This window comes from Miscanthus floridulus, chromosome 9, assembly GCF_019320115.1.
Source record: "Miscanthus floridulus cultivar M001 chromosome 9, ASM1932011v1, whole genome shotgun sequence".
Lineage (NCBI taxonomy): Eukaryota > Viridiplantae > Streptophyta > Magnoliopsida > Poales > Poaceae > Miscanthus > Miscanthus floridulus.
In genome coordinates, this window is record NC_089588.1 from 53,608,753 (window position 1) to 53,631,195 (window position 22,443).

Genomic DNA, 22,443 nt, shown 5'->3' on the forward strand with positions numbered 1-22,443 from the left:
ATCATGATCTACCTACTAGTATGATTTGTTCACATAGTGGATAATATTCTTAGGAAGCTATATAATTAATTAGAGATAATTAATATTACGGAAAGGTAAACCTGTAGGAATTGGTATGGTAAACTGGTAATATTGTTGAATCTGAAATTTGTATAGTAGACTCCTAGCAGTAGTAGTTACTCACCGTAATTTTTGTAGCTCCAGAATAATCAGTTGCTAAATAGATAATGATGTCTTATTTTGAATACTGATTAAATCGATAGAATAAAATAAAGAAACACCGTTGGTTTATATAACTAAAAGAATTGTTGAGAAATATCGTCTTATGCGACAACATGGATGTAGCCTAAGTACGGTCGTCATTAGGACTAGCTCGTTCACTTGAAAGACGTAGAGCGTAGTTATACGAGTCACGATTGCAGTCAGTTGATCATACCCTTGCAATTCATTACATTGCATATCATGATAGGGACGTCGATGGATCACGGAGTCATCGGGAATTGCTGAAGAAATGGTGCTTTTGGAGATCATGTCGCCATGATGGAAAGCTAACTTCTAATTATATTTTACCCAGGCAAGCCCCGGTGCATAACCCCTACTTTCTGCAGTTTAAATTATATTTGTGCATTAAGTTTAAGGAGTTGAATGAAACCCACTTGCATATATATCTTTATCCTATGAGTCTTACTAGTACGACAGGATCGTGTAGATTGCTATGCTACAGGACTCCGGTAGAAGTCGAGTGATTGCCTGTCACTCGCGAGATATAGGAAATATGTTACTATATGATTATCACTTGCAATATATAAATTGGTGGAAAGGAAAATGGTGACCGGGCAGGGATGTGGTTTGAGTAGTGGTGGGTGTAAGAAGTTGTGTCGCCGCGGAGGCGGGTCATAGCTTGGTTACACCGTGTTTCCCTGTCTGGTCGGTTAAGGACCGATCGTTGCATATGACTCTCGGCAGGTCACAGACTTATTATCTCGAGCACATACTTGTGTATGGGCGCTTGGAAGACTTGTTGCTCTCTTGTCGCGGATCCGGCTCTTTCCGGACCGACTGTCAGGGTTTGTTTTTGGTGGAGGAGGTCCTTGCACCGCGCTGAGTCCGGGACTCAGGGGCGGGGGCTTGGAGTCCCAGTTTGGACGGGGACCTGGACACCCGGGACAGGAGAGTGATGGGTTGGTCCTGCTGGTGCCTGGGGTACAAGCGGGGCGTGTGTTTTCGGGGTACCCAGCTGGGGCATTGATTCGCGAATCGCCGGGCTATCCGGTACGGCTTGTCTACGGTTTAGCATCGTAGTAAGAACTGAAAGATGAAAGATGGAAGATGGACAAAGGAAATCTGATTGCTTACCACTTGCTTGAAAGTAGCACAGGTGCTTACATAGAATGGTTAGTTAACGAACCAATGCGGCTATTAATAAAAATCAAATATAAGGACGCACACTTAGTAATGCTTCTGCAAATGCAACCCACAAACCAGATAGCCTTGCATATCCTTGGAGTCTTTTCTTTTCTCCTATCGGGTTAGTCTTGCTGAGTACAATTGAGTACTCAGGGTTTTATTCCCCCTGTTGCAGGTAACAGGTGGACACTTGAGCTGACCTTTGTGTGTGGATTCCTCCTGGTGGGCTCAGAGAGGATTTCCTTTACGCTGCGATCATAGTTGTTATTTATAACTCTCACCAAATACTTTTATAAATGAAAGTTTCATAATCTGTTGCCGTAGTCTATATATATCAATACTTCACCACGTCATTAATAGATGTTTAGTTCCGCTGTAACTCTGTTCACATGTTTCTATTCCGCTGTTCAATTAAATTATTTATAACTCTGATAACATGATTTCATTCCGCTATTATATTAATAAATATTATACTCTGATGTTGTATTAAAAGTGATGTAAGAAATGGTTACGAATGATGTAAGCTTTATTCTCTCATTTGTGATTCTGGTGGCAAAAATGTGGATTTTCGGGTTCTCCCCTGGGGTGTGTCCGACAGAACCGAGTAATTTAGTGTTCTCCCTCGAGTGCTTAGTGTCTAAGGGAAGACGAGCACTCCTGTGAGGCATTAGATTAGGCGGTTCTGCCACAGGTGGTATCAGAGCATAAATGAGGAAATAAAGCTTCGAAAACCTTTTCTAAACTAAAATTTGACAACCTATTGTTGCAAAAAGTTAGGACGTTTGCATGCGAAGTTATATAAGTAGCCCTATTACTATGGTTATGTATCCAGGATAGATGGCACTCTGCTGACTCAGATAGGCTTGATCAAGTTTTCTGCAGGTACACTGACTCGAGCATAGTTCGATAGTATCGACTAGTTACAGGGAGAGAACGATGTGCCAAAACTCTAAGAACGGTTGCCCTATATGTTGGCAACAGTGGAAGGACGTATAGGACGTGCATTCATGCATATCCTGCCTGTGCATTGTAGTACTTGTATTACTTGCAGATACGCCATCCCTAGGTGTCATGCGTGTCGTATTGTGCACGACTGTCTTGTCCAATTCTAGAGTTAGGTCTAAACTGTGGCTTCGTGTTTCACGTTCGCCCGTGGTTCACGCCGGTCGTGACCCACGTCTCCCCATACCCCTTTCTGCGCTCTTGTCGGACCCTTACCCTACAGCCGTACTAGTCAGTAATGACATCACACGTCGCTCGCCTCGAACTCGTGGAATTTGGTCGATCCGCCGTAGTGATATCGCGTGGGAACCCTGGTGAACTGCGCCAGGACCACTGAACGCTCTGCCTTTATAAGTAGAGCCTGGCTTAGCCATTGGTACCACCACTCAGCGTACTTTAGCTCGCTTAGCTTCTCCTTTGAGCCAGCTTTTCACTCAGCCTTCCTTGCAACCACCGCTAGAGATGGCAGGAGCCTGGGTTAGCACCTACTGCCTGAATGTTGAGGGGTTTCCCAAAATCCTGCATGCCACCCTGCAAAAGCTCGGAGTTAATGATCGCCCCGAGTATGAGGGCCGTGAGTATGAGGAGCATGGCACTGAGCGGTGTGAGGTTACCGTCTACATCGGGAAGAGTGAGGAGTTTCCCGACATCACTAAAGCCTGGAGTGTGACCGCAACCGGGTTTCGCTTCATCGACACCTACCAGGTTGTGGCCCGCAAAGCCTTACGGTACCTCTGCCAGATCTATGAGGAGCCCATTGCCCGTACCCCCATGCGGTTCTTTCCACCTTTGGATAGGAACCGGCGGGCATGGAGGGCTCGCATGGAGGCTTTGCAAGGGCGGGATGCGCAAGAGGACAGTCCAACCGTGGTGTCCTTGACCACGTACCTGCTTGCTTTGGATGAGCAGTATGACCGGCAAGCCTTGGAGCTGAGGGCGTGCCTTCGGCGCGCCGAGGAAGCCGAGGTCTTCAACCGGATGCTCCAGGTGCAGCTCGCCGAAGCGCATGCCAGCGCTGCAGCTGCTGAGAGCCGAGAGGCCACCATGGAGGAATCTCTGAAGGAGGCTGAAGATCGGCATGTCCATCAGCTGGGTGAGGCCTATCTGTTCACTAGGGCCAGGCGGAGATCGCTGGTTGATGGAAGGCAGGATGCCCCGATCTTGGAAGGGATCCCTATCCACCCGCCAGAAAGAAGAACCGGTGTTGCAGCACCGCCCGCACCTCCACCCTCGGAAGTGTCAGATGAAGAGCCCTTGGTTCCTCTCACTCAGCCGTTGTCCCGCGAGGATGTAGACTAGTTGCCTTGGGACGTTGTGCCCGTAGTAGTAGTGTTTTTCGTTGCTGTCCCCCTGTATTTTACTCTTGCCGTTGTTGTCATCCGTAGTTGTTGAGATCGTCCGACTGTAGGTGAATGCTATGTCGTGAATGTGAGCCTGAATGCCTGTACGTTGTACCCGTATAAGACCGTTGGAACATGAATTTTATTTTTTTCGTTGTGTTTATTGCGTTCATCTACCTTAAGTTCGTTAGATGTGCTTAAAGTTTTCAAGGGCGATATTAAGCGGGTTGCAAGAAAAGTTGCCATTCCGACGCCAGCAGATCAGTCGTGATTGGATGTTATAGGACACTGTATCGGCTAATTGTGGGTGTCCCAGCAGAACACTTGAATCTTTTTAAAACAAATCCGTCGTTGGATTTGAATTCCTTGTCCCTTGTTGTGGAGGGAAACTTTTGTTGTTGAATTTTTCCCTGGCGATACCTCCTTACTCTGTGGTCTATGACCCCACTGCCTTCATGGCGTGTAAGTTGGTGATAGTTGCCTGGTTAATAGCTTATGGTGCCGTGACGAAACCGAGGGCTCCATGTGGAACAGCTGCCACAGGTGGCGCTGCTCGGCACGCGCTGGTATCGAGGTTGTTAACCAAGTACATTTACCAAGTTACACCGCCGTACTCTTTTGTTTTAAAGTTTTCTCCTTAAAAATGTTCAGGTGTTCAAACGGGAAATCCATAATGGGTATACAGAAGTGTTCTCTCAAGGTAAACAAGAGATGGTTTGGAGAAAGAAAGAATGACATGATCTGGGTTTACAGAAAAGACGGATGTGGTCAGGGAAGGAAAGAAAAGAAGAGTAGTAAGGAAAGTCTGAGTGGATGTCATGTACCGAGCCTTGTGTTTAGTTGACTACACTATGCATGCTGGGTCATTTCGCTACGTGCCCTACGAACGCTGTCGGCATCAGGTCCTTAGCTCTCCGTTTTCGCGTGGCCGCAGCATTGTGCCGCACTCGGTGTCCTTGTGCACTGTGCGCTTTTCCTTTTCCTGGCGTCCGGTCGGCTCTCTACCCCGCACCGTTGTTCCCCGTACCGGACCCCCCCCCCATTTTCCCTTCCCTCTCTTTTTCCTTCTTCTTTTGGTGACACGACCGCCCGCACGCCTGCCTCATCGAGCGGACCCCCTCTCTTCTCCTTTATTTCCCCTTCGCCGCTCGCGCAGGAAGCACGCCATGTTTCCGACCTTATCTCCACAGCATGCACCGTCTGTGTATCCCATCCCCGCCGCATCCGCCTCCGGTGTGTTGCTTTCCCCTCTCCATCCGCCTATATAAGATACCCTTGGTCCTTGCTCTTCTTCTTCATCCCCATTCCTCTCGCATGTCTGAGGTGATAGTGTGATCTGAGTAGAAGAAAGGATTCGGTTCGTCGAAGAAGTTCAAGTTCCCTTTTGGGTAGTCAATCTTAGGGTTCACGATGTTTTACTTCTCAGTCGACTGTTTCTGGATTTGTTGGTGCTACGCCATGTTTTGGATAATCATTATCTTGTTGTTTCTCCATTGTCCTCGTCTATCTCGACTTCTGGAGTAGGACTCGATTGTACCAAGTTGCTCTTAACCATGTATCCCTAGATCCCCGTGTGGTTTAGTATTCGAAGTCGTGTAATCTTTCATGTAATCCCTGATCTACGGAATGTAATCGCGTTTTTCCCTTCTGGTTCTTGCTTTGAATCTCGGGACGAGATTCTTTTTAAGGGGGGTTGGTTGTAACACCCGGTGTTACGATCTCGTTTAGCACTGCGAGTTAGGCCTAAGAAAAATTTCCTAAATAAGTCTCGGATTTAAAAAAAAAAAAAAAAAAAAAAAATAAATATTACGCTCATGTTTAAAATGCCATTTTTAGCAAACGATAGTGAACAAAGTAATTAAATAGCGAACGGTGTGTTCTCGTAGATTAAGCAGGGAAAAGCAACTTTTATAAATAAAAATATAATCCATTAATAAATAGAACTATATACTTATATATATAGCGCAACTGTTATATATATATATATATATATATACACACACGGACGTACATGCCAAGCGATGTCAACGTCATGAATATCTATGTCTGCCTTTTTCTGGTCTCCGTTGCGTGTCCGTGCTGTTGCCATGTACTAATTTTCCTGTGCGATGCAACACTAAGGACCGCTGCTGTTTGTACTGGTCTTGTTCAAACATTTTTAATGAAAAGCACCGTGACGTGCTGCTTGCGGAGGGGGCTTAGCCACGACTAGCTGCTGCCTGGCATCGAGCAATCAAAGCTGCTGCTCTCACTCTCTGATTCACTTGTCTTGTCTGTCTTCGATTGTTTTCCACGCCGACCGGACAGCGTGTTCGTCTGCACCCGCTCAGGTCTCGCCTTTATCTTTCGCGTTGCTGGCCGCACTGCCAGGGCCATCCTCCCGAGCCTACATCGCCGGCTTCGTTTTTTTTTTGCTGCGTCCGATGTCTCTGCTGCTGCTGCTGTCTCCTACCCGGCTTTTTGAGAAATCCAAGCCACAACCGGACACCGCTCTCGTCCTTCAGATATGGCCGGCTGACCCGCTATCAAGGTCGACTGCGGCGTCGCGCCATCCGTTCGCTGCGCCTGGCCCCGCGCTGCTGCCTGCCGCTCCTTTTTCTCCACCGACCGGCCGCTTGAGCACCCTGCAGTTCTGTAGCACTGCCCTCCTCTTTATCTTTCTGAGCACGCGTGAAGCTCCTGGTTCCGTGCGGGAGTCGCAATCCTAGCTCTTCCTCTTCCTCCCCGCGCTGCGCACCCGCCCGGCCAATGCCGTTGCCACGTTTCCCGCGGCCGTGCTGGCGCTCTGCCCCGGTGTCCGCGCCACCGTCGAGCTGACGTGCCGCGCCCCCGTCCGTGTGCCCACGAGCTCCGCAGCACACCGTGCGTCCCGCACCGGCGCCCGCCGTTTCTTCTTCCCCGCGCGCGCGTGCGCGCTATGCCGCGCTGAGCCGGCCTCCCCGCTGTGCTGCCCCGCCGTCGCAGCTCAGCGGTGCCACCGCGCCTGCAGTCGCCATGCCCGGAGCTTCGACGTTCCATGCCCCTCCCCGTGACCTGCTGCTGCCGCCCACGCCCGTCGTGGCCGAGCAGCGCCGCAACGGCCGTCCCTCCGCTCGGCGCCCTGCGCGCCCGCAGCCGCCCATGCCGGAGTTCCCCCGGTCCACGCTGGACCGCCAGCCGATCCAACCGGCCGCCTAGCGCACGGAGGCACCCTGCCAGCACCGCAGCGCCACCGCCTTCCCCGTGCGCGTGCCCCTCAGCCTGTGTGCGAGCACGCCGTGGCCGGCCGGAGCTCCTCCCCTATCGATGCTCTGTTCTGAGATTGAAGAAGCAAGGTGAGGAGGGTATATATCCAAGCAAAAGAATTATACGGGGTCCTTTTTGCTAAATACGTGACTCATTTAAACAGTACTGTGGACCTAGGACTGAATAGGGAGAAGCGTAGGGGTCATTTCGCTAATTGCCGCGCCATCAGTCCACCTGGGCCGGTCAGTGGCCACCGACCGCGCCTGGCCCGTTGGCCTGCCGCCTGGGCCGACCCCTTGCAGCCTGGCTGGGCCGCTGCGGGCGTTTGGCCGGCCTGCCGCCGCGCCGTGGGCCACTTGGCCGGTCTGCTGCCGCACTGCTGGCCTGGCTGCGCCGCTGGGCTGTGTCCGGCCAGTAGGCCGCGTGATTGTCTACGGGCCGAGCCAGCCGCTCGGGCCCTTACTCTTTTTGTGTTAGTTTTTGTTCAGTCAATGCTCTTCCAAAAATTGAAAATAAATAAGAAGAAAATCATTAAAATGTCAGACCAGTTTTGTTAGTCTCCTAAAATCATGATCTACCTACTAGTATGATTTGTTCACATAGTGGATAATATTCTTAGGAAGCTATATAATTAATTAGAGATAATTAATATTACGGAAAGGTAAACCTGTAGGAATTGGTATGGTAAACTGGTAATATTGTTGAATCTGAAATTTGTATAGTAGACTCCTAGCAGTAGTAGTTACTCACCGTAATTTTTGTAGCTCCAGAATAATCAGTTGCTAAATAGATAATGATGTCTTATTTTGAATACTGATTAAATCGATAGAATAAAATAAAGAAACACCGTTGGTTTATATAACTAAAAGAATTGTTGAGAAATATCGTCTTATGCGACAACATGGATGTAGCCTAAGTACGGTCGTCATTAGGACTAGCTCGTTCACTTGAAAGACGTAGAGCGTAGTTATACGAGTCACGATTGCAGTCAGTTGATCATACCCTTGCAATTCATTACATTGCATATCATGATAGGGACGTCGATGGATCACGGAGTCATCGGGAATTGCTGAAGAAATGGTGCTTTTGGAGATCATGTCGCCATGATGGAAAGCTAACTTCTAATTATATTTTACCCAGGCAAGCCCCGGTGCATAACCCCTACTTTCTGCAGTTTAAATTATATTTGTGCATTAAGTTTAAGGAGTTGAATGAAACCCACTTGCATATATATCTTTATCCTATGAGTCTTACTAGTACGACAGGATCGTGTAGATTGCTATGCTACAGGACTCCGGTAGAAGTCGAGTGATTGCCTGTCACTCGCGAGATATAGGAAATATGTTACTATATGATTATCACTTGCAATATATAAATTGGTGGAAAGGAAAATGGTGACCGGGCAGGGATGTGGTTTGAGTAGTGGTGGGTGTAAGAAGTTGTGTCGCCGCGGAGGCGGGTCATAGCTTGGTTACACCGTGTTTCCCTGTCTGGTCGGTTAAGGACCGATCGTTGCATATGACTCTCGGCAGGTCACAGACTTATTATCTCGAGCACATACTTGTGTATGGGCGCTTGGAAGACTTGTTGCTCTCTTGTCGCGGATCCGGCTCTTTCCGGACCGACTGTCAGGGTTTGTTTTTGGTGGAGGAGGTCCTTGCACCGCGCTGAGTCCGGGACTCAGGGGCGGGGGCTTGGAGTCCCAGTTTGGACGGGGACCTGGACACCCGGGACAGGAGAGTGATGGGTTGGTCCTGCTGGTGCCTGGGGTACAAGCGGGGCGTGTGTTTTCGGGGTACCCAGCTGGGGCATTGATTCGCGAATCGCCGGGCTATCCGGTACGGCTTGTCTACGGTTTAGCATCGTAGTAAGAACTGAAAGATGAAAGATGGAAGATGGACAAAGGAAATCTGATTGCTTACCACTTGCTTGAAAGTAGCACAGGTGCTTACATAGAATGGTTAGTTAACGAACCAATGCGGCTATTAATAAAAATCAAATATAAGGACGCACACTTAGTAATGCTTCTGCAAATGCAACCCACAAACCAGATAGCCTTGCATATCCTTGGAGTCTTTTCTTTTCTCCTATCGGGTTAGTCTTGCTGAGTACAATTGAGTACTCAGGGTTTTATTCCCCCTGTTGCAGGTAACAGGTGGACACTTGAGCTGACCTTTGTGTGTGGATTCCTCCTGGTGGGCTCAGAGAGGATTTCCTTTACGCTGCGATCGTAGTTGTTATTTATAACTCTCACCAAATACTTTTATAAATGAAAGTTTCATAATCTGTTGCCGTAGTCTATATATATCAATACTTCACCACGTCATTAATAGATGTTTAGTTCCGCTGTAACTCTGTTCACATGTTTCTATTCCGCTGTTCAATTAAATTATTTATAACTCTGATAACATGATTTCATTCCGCTATTATATTAATAAATATTATACTCTGATGTTGTATTAAAAGTGATGTAAGAAATGGTTACGAATGATGTAAGCTTTATTCTCTCATTTGTGATTCTGGTGGCAAAAATGTGGATTTTCGGGTTCTCCCCTGGGGTGTGTCCGACAGAACCGAGTAATTTAGTGTTCTCCCTCGAGTGCTTAGTGTCTAAGGGAAGACGAGCACTCCTGTGAGGCATTAGATTAGGCGGTTCTGCCACACTCTCCCCCTCGGCCTTCAGGCTCTGGCGCCCTTGCCTGATGCATCCTTGGCTGATTGGTGGCTCCATGGCCCCCCCGCAGATGTGTGCAGAGGCATGGATTGCTTGGTGCTTCTAGTTTGCTGGTTTCTCTAGAAGGAACACAACCGTCATGTTTTCGATGCTATCTCCAGGCTACCTACCGAATGCCCTCCTAGCTGCACCGGTGGAAGAAGGGAACAACTGGATCGCGGCCGGAAATTCTATTCTAGCCATGTTACTTAGCTTGCTGGCTGTCTAGCGGAGACCGAGCTGCTGATGTTGTCGCACAATTTGTCACCATGTAATCTGAGGCGTCTAGCCTTTGGCCGTGTTTTTTTGGTCTCTGTACTTTGCCCAATCAGGCTAGTGGCAAGGCGTGGGCGTCTAGCACTCTAATCCGCCGGCCATGATCTGTGGTGAGTGCTCGTTGTACTAGTCTCCGTACCACCCTCTTCAAATACACGGAAGTGTTTGTGAAAAAAAAGAGAATGGAAATTACGGTTAGAAAAGAGCTAGGTTTGAAAAAGTTTAAAGTAGTACTTTTTATGCTTTTAATGGATTGGGATGTCCTCCATCTACGGTGGATCTAGAGGTGAGAGAAGTGGGTCCAAATGCTAGACGGGCCTGGCTTAGGGGAAACATTCGGCCCCTTCATTTCCCTATGGCCAGGCTAAAGGCCTGTCGGTGGCCTGCTGGGCCTGGCTAAGAGGCCCGTTCACCTAACCAAATAGGCCTCGAGCTGGCTAAATGGAGTCTGCAGGCAAGGATAGCCAGGAAATCAAACAGGCTATATATTTATAGGGTGGGGTGGTCTTGTCTCGAGTAGAAGTCAAAATCATGTAATAAAAAACTCCTCAAATTTGCCAAAATTAGACTACCCATTCCAGACCACCCGGATTGCTCGGGTCTTCCACTTTTGACTTTTGATACATATATACGGTAACTTGTCAAGCATGGTCAATCAGACATGTTCATTAAGATAACTCCATATTGTTCATTTGATATGTTTGTTTATATAATATTTGAATGGGATCATCAATCAATAATTATCTTATCCATATATGGTCCTACAAAATGATGCAACATATAATTCATAATTTAGAGTAAAGTCATAGCACATGCATTGAGCATCACGGGTAAGTCACATTATAATGGCTTTATCATTCACAGCTAAAGCGACACATAAAACTGACGGGAGGGAGTACCAGTTCCCAACCAAAAACAAAAAAAAACAAAAATCAAGTAACAAATTCTTCATAAGTGCATAAATGAAAGTGATACAGTGTGGTTGTGTCCATGATTGCATCTAGACCATATCACCATGGGTGAATTAGCTCTGTACACCACAGTTTTCCCTTGCACAGCATGCATTAGTTTACCATTCAGTGAGCATGCCATCTATTGAGCTTGTCAACAATTTCGACTATAGTAGGTCTCTTCTTCTGATCGATATCCACACATTTTAGCCCAGTTTCAATGCATGTTTTTACTTGCTGGAGGCTATCTGCATCTAGTGATGAGTAGTTGGATGCTATGTGCTCATCTGTCCATGCTTGACGAACCTACAGGATTAAAATTGTGAGGATGAGCCATAGTACACAAACTAAATTAAAATAAGCATCAAGATATATATTTAAGTCTTCAAATGCACTTGTAATATATGTAGCCTTGCCTGATCTACAAAGCTCCTTGCACACATGTCTTTGTCATCCAAAGAGTTCTTCTGTCCAGTTGTGATCTCAATGATTAGTACGCCTAAGCTGTATATGTCAGACCGGGTTGAGATTTCTCCTCTGTAAAGATATTCTGGAGCCATATACCCTCTGGACAACATGAACATCAATGTTGTTACAAAGATCATGGGAGACACGAACGCAATTTAATTTGCAATAAGGAAACGACACAATGGTATGCCGGAATTGTTACTGGACTTACTTTGTTCCCACAACATTTATTGTGTTTATTCGGGCTTGTTCTTCATCAATGATTCTTGAGAGGCCAAAATCTGCAAGTTTTGGCACCATGTTATCACCCAATAATATGTTGGCAGGCTGAAGGTTCAGATGAACAATAGGCCTATCGCTTCCCTTGTGTAGGTATAATAAACCCTGACAGATGCCCTTAATTATCTTGAAGCATGTCGCCCAATTAGGCCTAGAAGATTCATCTGAAGCATTAAACATGAAAGCATGGGTCATGTAATATCCAAAAGAATGCATTTCTTCATAACTGATGACAGAACAATTGTGTTGAATGCTTCATTCCCATACCAAAAATGCACTTGTCAAGGTTTCCGTTCGCGGCATATTCGTAGCAGAGGAAGCTCTCAGACACCTCCATACGAATGTGTGTTCCATTTTGCTCAATCACTTTCCTCTGCACTTCATAGCAGCAGCCATATAACCTCACTATATTCTCATGCTGGATGCCCCTAAGATTCCCAACCTCATTCCGAAACTGTTTGTTAGGTGTCACTGTGGAATTATCTGAGAGCTTCTTCACAGCGATGGCTTGCCCATCTTGCAGAAACCCGTGTCAATTTTGACTTCTCAGGAACTTCCATACCTTGTAAACAGTTCCAAATGCGCCTTCACCCAGCTTTCGCTCAGCGGAGAACCCATCCCCGCTGTTAGATCCTCCGGTAAAATACTCAGAAGACTGGGCTTACCACCTCCGCTGGCGTCAGTGGCCATTTCTGACAATTCTCAAGTAGCTGTACCTGTACCTGTACCTGTACTGTACACGAGAATTATTTTTTATAGTAACTCTTCAGGAATTATTACAACTACAAAATGAGGAAGTTATTCAACAAATAATTGCAATGCAACAATGCAAGACAGAATTTGCACGAACTTGAAAGTTCTGAAATCAATCGAACATTACAGAAGCAGCTTGTTGGAAGCACTGACCTGGAGAACACCTGAGGGGTCCAAGCAGGAGAGAGACTGAAGAAATGAATAAGCACAGGAGCTGAGAATATGAGACTGCTGGCGGGACGCGGAATGAAGCTTGAGCTGCTGGGGTTTGAAGATTAGATTATATACTCAACAGGATGGGATCTGGATCGACAACGACACGAGGAAAATGAGTTGATTTGACTCTAGACGAGGACTCGGAATAGAAAGCTGGGTGCTTGTTCAGCGCAGGTGAGCACGGTGCTGCTACGAAGCTGTCACTGTAGGAATTTTCAGGACGACCAAAGTCAGTCAACGTTCGCCTTGTGTCACTGTGTCACCGTGTCTGCGCCGAGTTCAGAAAGGGAGATTGCTTTGGTTATTTCACTTGAATACTGTATCATCCTTTTCGGTAACTACAGTATAGGGTAATTTGCGCCTTTTTCATTTTCTGAACTGATGTGAACTCATTACCTTTGTTTCAGTATCAGCGACGTGCATTGGCAATTGGCATGTCGCATTTCTTCTCATTTCTCAACCTTCCGATCCAAATTTGCCTCCGATCAATTGCTGGTACATCACAAATACAATACTAGAGAATTTATACACAACCATAACTAGCTACTACTGGTAATACCACAGAGCAGAAAATAATGTTTGCAGGCTGCACTGCTAAATCTAGTTGCCTCGCCTCTGCCATAGTTTTTTTTTAATAAAGGGCAGATTTATTGATTAGCAGCAGGATGCTGCTATTAGGGTGAAAGAATCACCCAGTACAAAGTTTAAAGCCATCAGCAATGGACAGCTGTTTACATGATGAGAATTTGGTACTAGTAGCTTGAACGCCATCAAAAGTTCTGCCTGCAGAATGATAGGCCTGTTGACCTAGAACATGAGTTGTTAAGTTGAGTTTTCTATCTATTTTGAAGATTTTTCCTCCTATTGCTGATGTAATGTTGATGGATGTCTGGGTGAGAGGCTTAATGTCCCAATGAGGAGGATTTGCATGATCCGTGCCGTTGAAGAAGCTGACAAGTTGCTGGTTGTCCAATAGGAAGAAGGGTTGATGCACCCTTAATTCCCTGAGGATTTGGGCACCAAGTGCCAAGGCCGCTGCCTCAGCCATGATCACCGAGTTGCAGTCTTCCCTGTTCGCTTGAGCTTATCAGCCAGAATTAGCCCTATTTTTTCAGCTATGGAACAATGTTTTTCTCTCATAACAAATCAACCCTACAAATCAGCCGCAACAGCAATAAGTCCTGCCGAACAGGGCCACCTTGATGTAGATAGTTGAGGCCGACTCAGGGTGATTGTTGACAATGAAAACTCCCAGTCCTGCTGTTCTTGAAACCTGCAGAGAAGTGTCTGGAGCGATAGCGGCATCCGCATAGCATCTAGTGCCAGGCAGGATTGCCGGCATCAAAACTTTGTAATGGGGAGGTCCTGGAAGATTGAGCGCTGCATTAGAGCAATGCTCATCTCCGGGATGGTTTGTCCTTGCTTCAGCTTCACCTGCAAAATGAAGATTTGTATATTGTTGTGTGGAGGCATCATGTTGCTGTCAATGGCATCATGTTTGTGCGTGTTACAACGCCCATTGTTTGTGCGTGCATCATGTTGATGCGTGTTACAATGCTGATGTGTTGCTGTCAATGGCACTTGTCCTTGAGTGGAGCAAGTGCTATTTGTTGGTTCTCCATGTATTCTGAGTGTCCCTGCAGAAATAGAGTAAGGTGTTTGGCTTTCACTCGTCAGATGTTGTTGCTGATTTTCTTCAGACATCTCATCCATTGCTGTTATTTTCATATCCGCTGCCACAGCATCATGTACCTGCAAAACAGACCACTTTGCATTTTTGAAGTGAGCATCGTTTCTCGCCTTCCAAATGTACCAGAGAGTTGTCATAATTTTATGAAATTCATTTTCAGTGGTGTTATTGTCAATTATTCTTGAAAGAGCTTCCTGGACTCCATCCTGTTCTTGAGGAAGAGATGAAGTAAGCAAAGATGGTGAGCCTGTGAACCAGACTGCTCTAGCAAAGCTACAATGAAAAAATAGATGGGAGTCATTCTCCATAATGCTGCAGACTGAGCAATGCTTATCAATTTTAGTTGAGCGATATCCAGCACGCTCCCCAGTTGCTAGAGCTCTCCTGATTAGTCTCCAAACAAAAGCCTTGATGCAGGGGGGCAGGGTTTTGTGTCTCCATGTTTTTCTTAAGATGTCTAGTGCTTGAGTGGAAATGCCTCTAGAACCATGCTGAGGCACTTGTTCATGTCTGCTGCTATCAAGAAGAGAAAAAGCTTCCTTGGAAGTGCACATGCCTTTTTTTTGCCGTCACCCATCTTAATTTGTCTGAAGCATCCGATGGGACTACCTGGGTAGCAGAAATGCAATCCGCAGCTTGCTCATAAAAGATCCTGGAAATGAGATTTTTGTCCCAGCTTTGGGTCTGAGGCACCCAAAGCTCAGAAATTTTGTTAGGTAAGTGGTCAACCATGATGGGCAGCCTGATATGATAATGAATTGATTCCCAGATAGCACACCAAGGTGAGGACCAGATGCTAGAATCACCGTTATGAATCTGAAGCACACAGTGTCAGGAACCAATACTAGGGTACCCGAAGAGAAGGAGCTAATGACTATCAAAATTGATTCGTCCGCGCGATCAAGAGCGCGACTACGCCGTTTACCGGCCTCCACCTCGTCCGGCCACCAAGGCCATGGGCCCTGCCTCATCTGATCCCTGAGGGTTGGCTCTGCCTCGGCTGACTCCCGAGGACTGGCTCCGCCTCGCCCGACGTCTTGAGGGCTGGCTCCGCCTCGCCCGACGTCTGAGCGTTGGCTCCGCCTCGCCCGACATCTGAAGCCCTCGCCCGACGTCTGAGGGCTGGCTCCACCTCACCCAACGTCTGAGGGCTAGCTCCGCCTTGCCCGACATTTGCGCGTGACTCCTTGACAACAACGTGCGCAGCAGATAAGGCAAGGCGCTCAAAGTGAACCGCAATACCGAGGACCGTACCCTACACACCTGCAGGACAGTACCATCAGGCCTTTCCAGAAGGGTGCTTTGCGACCTTCCAGACATGTCAGAGCCCAAATAGTATTGTAGGCACCGACATTTGCCTCACAATATTGTGGGCGCCGTCATTTGCCTCACAGTATTGTGGGCGCCGTCATTTGCCCTCGGGCACGGATCCTTACGGAAGCTCACGACAACCACTACGGTCTAGAAGGAAACTCGCATCCCCCACAGTAACGGACGTGCGGTCACTGTGCTCCCTGCTCCCTGTATGGCCGCTGATCAGCATCCTGGTCCGCTACGTCGCCTGCCGGGACGGGATGGGACGTGACAACCCGCTGACAATGCCAGGACATGGCATCGTCAGCGGACAGATGCCCAGCACGGCCCTATCAGGGTCAGCGGACATACGCTCGGCGTGGGGCTATCCCTGTCACCGCCTGCCATGTCAGCGGGGCCCACATAGAGGAAAAGGAAGACCCGACGTCCTTGAAAGACTTCCTTTGCCTCTCGTTTTTCTCTTTTCTCCTATCTGTAATTCCTGCTCTCTCTTGGCCTATAAAAGGGAAAGCAGGGCGCCCCACTAAGGGGATCGATTGATCGCATCACAGCAGAACCACTAGCATCAAACCTCAAACACATTGCTGAGCAGTGACTTAGCTCTCGGCATCCATTCGATCTTTCCATCAGAGACTTGGGACCTATCCCTCTCTTGCCCGTTTGTAACCCCTACTATGAACTTTTCAGTGCTAATAACATGAGCAGCAGCCACGAACTGGACGTAGGGACATTCTGCCCGAACCAGTATAAACCTTGTGTCTTTTGAGCATACCATCCGGGCCAGACACGCAATAACACAAATTTACTCGTTGGTGTTTACTCGAAACACCGACAGTTGGCGCGCCAGGTAGGGGCCTTTACGCGTCCTGACATTAACATTAGGCCACAGATGGCTAGTCACGGCATTAGCTGGGTCCCGGGAGCACACGTGCCTTCGGGGACATGGACTTCATCATCATGGCGGAGGGAGAGCTGGGGCGGGTGCCCGTTGTTGTTCAACCTTTCCACTCCACCGGCCTTGACGCGATCACCGAGATGCTCGAGGAGCTGTGGCTGCATACGCCGGAGGCCCACGCCCCCGGAAGCGGCCAGATCCTCGACTTCGACTATAAGAGTTTGGAGCGTCAGCTCGACATCTTCCTGGGACCCCAACCGTCCCGGGAGGACCTGCGCCACCTCACCTCCTTATTCACCAAGGTCATGGCACAGCTTGCTGGGGGAGAGCTGTTCTCCTCAAAATACCTCATCTGGAGCGCCCCTATAGTCCTCCCATTCAGTCTCTGTAGCATCGCAGAGACCGTTGGCCACCTTATGGCACAGCACATGATCCCGTCCCCCGTGAACGATGAATTCATGGGGATGATCGAAGACGTCGTGGAATCTTTCCACGACCTCCTCGTAGAGGAGCCAGAGTCACCCTCTGGCTTTGACTCCAGCAGGGGGAGCCATCACCCCTCTTGTGAATACTTCATGATAGATACACCTGAGGGACACATTGAAAGCATCCATGAGGAAGAGGATACCCCAGTGAATGACCTCGACGGCGAGGCCGAGGGGGAGACAACGGCCCCACCTCGCATATGGGTGGAGTAGCTGAAAGCTCGACACCGAGAGATCGAGGAAGTGTGACTCTAGCTCAAGCAGGAATGCGTGGAGCTCGATCGAAAGATCGAGCGCCACGGAGACGGTGGGCGCACCACGGAGACGGTGGGAGCGCAACGGAGATCGAGCGCCACGCCGACGAAGAAGCCCTCCCTTGTTTCGCCCGAGTGAGCCAGAACATCGCCACCATGGCGGCCTTTCTCCATGGTCTTCTAGAGGCCGCAACGCCCGAGGATCGTTGGGCCCACCATGAGATTCGCACGCTGCTCGAGCGTGCGGTGGCACAGCAGGCAAAGAGCTCATTATCTCAGCGACGCGAGCTCGATACCAGCCAGCGCACGCCCTCGGAGCGCCCCGGCAGGGACACGTTGGTCCACCAGGAGCCACAAGGAGGTAGGCAGCGCATTGCGGTCCCGGTACATCAGCATCTCGGCCACAATCATGACGCACGCGACACCCTTGATGCCCACAGGCGTACTTACGATGACTCGAGAGAGGGAGCTACCCACGTCTATCACCCTCATCGTGGCAGACGCTATGACAGCAATGAGGACCGAAGCCCGAGCCCCAGCCTACCAAGACCTTGGGCCTTTGGCTGACACATCCTCAACACTGCCTTTCCGCCAAGGTACCGACAACCAACCAACTTCCCAAAGTACTCTGGGGAAACAAACCCAGACTATGGCTCGAGGATTATCAGCTTGCCTGCCAAGCCGGTGGTGCGGATAATGACGATTTCATTATCTACAACCTTCCATTGTTCTTGGTCGATTTGGCATGAACATGGTTGGAACACCTTCCGTCCAACAGAATCCAAAGTTGGACAGACCTGAGGGAGATCTTCGTGGGAAACTTCTAGGGCACATACAAGTGCCCTAGGAACCCATGGGACCTCAAGAACTGCCGACAAAAGGCCAAAGAAACCCTCCATGGGTACATCCGGTGCTTCTCTCGGTAATGCAACGAGCTACCTAATGTCGCCGACGCCGACGTTATAGGAGCTTTCCTGTCTGGGACCACCTGCGAGTCCCTGGTTCACAAGCTGGGACACAAGGGCCTACGAACCACCAAGGAACTCCTCAACATCGCCACCAGCCATGCCTCGGGCAAAGAAGCGGTCGGAGCGATCTTTGACCGCCTCAAGGGCAAGGCGAGGCAGGACGAGGACACCGGCAAAGGCGCCTCCAATCATCCCGCCAAGAAGAAGAAAAAGCAATGGCATGAGGGCTCGCTCGTGGCCGCCGCTGACCGCAGGGGTGGTCGGAAGCCTGTGAAGGCACTCTGAACCACTTCGAAAAACTACACGAGGGGCCATGCCAGAAACATGCCTTCCCCATCAAGCATCTGTACAAGGACTATGGCCTTATGAAGCGATTCTTGTTCGGAGGCTCCAACAAAGGGGAGCACGGGAAGGACCCCGACCCTACCATGGACTATGCCGAGGGAAGGATGGCAGGTTTCCAATGCCAGATGGTTGCCTCATGATCTTCGAAGGATCGGTGGCCTATGACTCCAAGCGCCACCAGAAGGTCGCGCTCTCCAAGGTCTATACGACCGAACCGGCCACACCTGCCTTCCTCCGGTGGTCAGAGTCTGCTATAACCTTCGATCGGACCAACCACCCAGAGAGCGTCTCATAGCCAGGGAGATAACTGCTCGTGGTCGACCCAATCGTTGGCATGAAGCGGCTCACCAAAGTACTGATGGATGGAGGCAGCTGCCTCAACATCATGTACGCTGAGACGCTCGACGCTATGGGCATCGACCGATCGCACATCCGGCCAACTAGAGCGTCTTTCCATGGCATTGTGCCTAGAAAGCAGGCCATGCCACTTGGGCAGATCAATCTGCCTGTCACCTTCGGGGGTCCGTCCAACTACAGGACGGAGACCCTCACCTTTGAAGTGGTTGGGTTCCACAGAACTTACCATGCCATCTTGGGATGACCATTCTACGTGAAGTTCATGGCCGTTCCCAACTACACATACCTCAAGCTAAAGATGCCGAGTCCCGGCAGGGTAATCATCGTCGGCACCTCCTTCCAGCACACCTACGAGTGTGAGGTCAAGTGCTACGATCACGCCGTGGCAATCATCGTCTCTGGAGAGCTCGTGGCCATCAGGAAAGAGGTCACCGAAGAAGCACCCGACCCCAAGAGGTTGACCGGGTCTTTTGAGCCAGCGGAAGGCTCCAAGGAGGTCCTCATAGATCCCAACAGCCCCGAGGGCAAGGTGGTGCGCATTGGCACCACACTTTCCTCTAAATAGGAAAACGTGCTTGTCGACTTCCTCCGCGCCAACAAAGACATCTTTATGTGGAAACCCTCGGACATGCCAGGCATTCCGAGGGAAGTTGCTGAGCATGCCTTGAAGATCTGCCTAGGCTCCAAGCCGGTGAAATAGCGCCTGCGTTGCAAAGCTTTTGGCTACCGGATTCATCAAAAAAGTGTACCACCCAGAGTGGTTAGCCCATCCCGTTCTTGTACGAAAGAAGAGTGGGAAATGGAGGATGTGTGTTGACTACACGGGTCTCAACAAGGTGTGCCCAAAGGATCTATTTCCTTTACCGTGCATAGACCAAATAGTCGACTCTACCTTAGGGTGCGAAACCCTCTGCTTCCTTGACGCGTACTCCGGGTACCATCAAATTGCGATGAAAGAGTCCGACCAGCTCATGACATCTTTCATCACCCCCTTTGGATTGTTCTGCTATGTCACAATGCTGTTCGATCTGAAGAACGCTAGGGCTACATACCAACATTGTATGCTCAAGTGTTTTAGGGACCTCATCGGGTGGACCGTTGAGGCCTATGTTGATGACATCGTGGTCAAGTCCAAATGGGCTGACCACCTCATAGCCGATCTTGAGCAGACCTTTGCAAAACTCCGAGCAAATGGCATCAAACTGAATCTCGAGAAGTGTGTTTTCAGGGGCCCGAGGGGCATGCTGCTTGGTTTCATTGTCTCCAAGCGTGACATCGAAGCCAACCTAGAGAAAATCTTAGCCATTACAAGGATGGGCCGATTCAGAATATGAAGGGGGTACAACGAGTTATAGGGTGCCTCGCCGCACTTAGCCACTTCATCTCGTGCCTCGATGAATGAGGTCTCCCCCTTTATCAACTTCTAAAGAAGGCCAACCACTTCAAATGGATGTCCGAGGCCTAGGAGGCACTTAGCATGCTCAAGCAGCTTTTGACAAAGGTTCTGATCCTGGTTCCTCCTATCGATGGAGAACCCCTTCTGCTCTACTTCACGGCCACCATGCAGGTGGTCAGTGCTGCCCTAGTAGTGGAGCGAGAGGAAGAGGGGCACACCCTCAAAGTACAACGCCCTATGTACTTCATTAGCGAGGTCCTATCTGACTCTAAGACCCGCTATCCCTAAATCTAGAAGCTCCTGTATACCATCCTCATCACCAAGAGGAAGCTACGCCACTACTTTGAGTCATATCCGGTGACAGTCGTGACGTCCTCCCCCCTCGGCGAGGTCGTCCAAAACCAAGATGCCACGGGAAGAATCACGAAATGGGCACTCAAGTTGATGGGTCAGGGCATTGTGTATACCTCCCAGACGGCCATCAAATCCTAGGTATTGGCTGATTTCATGGCAGAGTGGACTGAGATCCAAATGCCACCAGCGGTCGTCGACTAAGAATATTGGACGATGTACTTTGATGGATTGCTAATGAAGAAGGGCGCCATCGTGGGGCTAGTCTTCGTGTCATCCCTTGGGGTACACATGAGGTACATGGTTCGCCTCCATTTTCCCTCCTCTAGCAATGTAGCCGAATATGAAGCGCTCATCAATGGCCTACGCATTGCCATCGAGTTGGGCATCCGACGCCTCGACGTCCGGGGGGACTCCTAGCCGGTGCCAATGGGTGTCTTCGCCAGTGACCAACATAAGCCCTCAGTTCGCTATGAGGGGTCAGAACAAGCCGGTGATGGTCCACCCGTTCTAGGCTCGGGGGCAGACCAATCGTCGGCTCCATCTGGCTCCGAAGTCATGGAGCTTGAAGAGGTCCCAGCGACAGAGCCTGACCCTCTGGTCGACTGGAGGACGCCCTACCTTGACTACCTCCTCCATAATATGCTATCGATGGACAAGACAGAGGCTCGATGGCTCACATGTCATGCCATGTCCTTTGTTCTTGTGGGGAGCGAAATCTACACACGAAGTCATACCAGAATCTTGCAGCGCTACATCCCTATCGAACGGGGGAAGCGTTTGCTAAGCGATATCTACGGTGGGGTCTGTGGTCACCATGCCACACCCAGAACCCTAGTCAGAAATGCGTTCCGATAGGGCTTCTACTATCCTACCGCGGTAGCCGATGCCGAGTAGATCATATGCACCTGCGAAGGGTGCCAGTACTACGCTCGGCAGACTCACCTACTGGCCCAAGCGCTCTAAACAATCTCCATCACCTGGCCATTCACGGTCTAGGGGCTTGATCTGGTTGGACCTCTCAAAAAGTGCCCGGGGGCTACACCCACTTGCTTGTCACCATAGATAAGTTTACCAAGTGGATAGAAGCTCGGCCGATCTCCGCGATCAAATTCAAGCAGGCAATGCTGTTCTTCCTCGACATCATCCACTGCTTCGGAGTCCCAAACTCCATTGTCATGGACAAAGGCATGCAGTTCACTGGGAAGAAGTTCCTCTGATTTTGTGATGAATATCACATCTACGTCGACTGGGCCTCCATAGCGCACCCTCGAACGAACGGACAGGTAGAACGTGCAAACGGCATGGTCCTACAGGGCCGCAAGCCTAAGATCTTCAACTGGTTGAACAAGTTTGGCACAAGGTGGGTCACTGAGCTTCTCGCAGTGCTCTGGAGTCTGAGGACAACCCCTAGCTGAGCCACCAGCTACACGCCATTCTTTATGGTCTACGGTTCCAAAGTTGTCCTCCCAACCGACCACGACTACAGAGCACCAAGGGTCAGGGCATACGATGAACAAGGAGCCGAGGCATGCCTCGAGGATGCCATGGACCAGCTAGACGAAGCATGCGATGTTGCCCTCCTCCGCTTGGCCAAGTACCAGTAGGCATTATGATGATACCACAGTCGTCGAGTGTGGGGTCGGGCCTTCAACATCGGAGACCTGGTTCTCTGCCTCATCCAGAGCAACAAGGACCATCACAAGCTCTCCCCACTGTGGGAGGGACCGTACGTCGTCACGGAGGTGCTCCGGCCAGG

General features: G+C 49.5%; 1 protein-coding gene and 1 pseudogene across 1 annotated transcript; one reads left to right on the top strand and one right to left on the bottom strand.

The window, feature by feature from the left end:
- Nucleotides 1–10,935: 10,935 nt before the first annotated feature.
- Nucleotides 10,936–12,649, bottom strand: LOC136481938 (cysteine-rich receptor-like protein kinase 29; annotated as a pseudogene).
- Nucleotides 12,650–19,199: 6,550 nt separating this feature from the next.
- Nucleotides 19,200–19,502, top strand: LOC136479914 (uncharacterized). Its single transcript, XM_066477625.1, has one exon. It carries the CDS (start codon nucleotides 19,200–19,202, stop codon nucleotides 19,500–19,502), a length of 303 nt encoding a protein of 100 aa, XP_066333722.1.
- The last annotated feature ends 2,941 nt before the right edge of the window (nucleotides 19,503–22,443 follow it).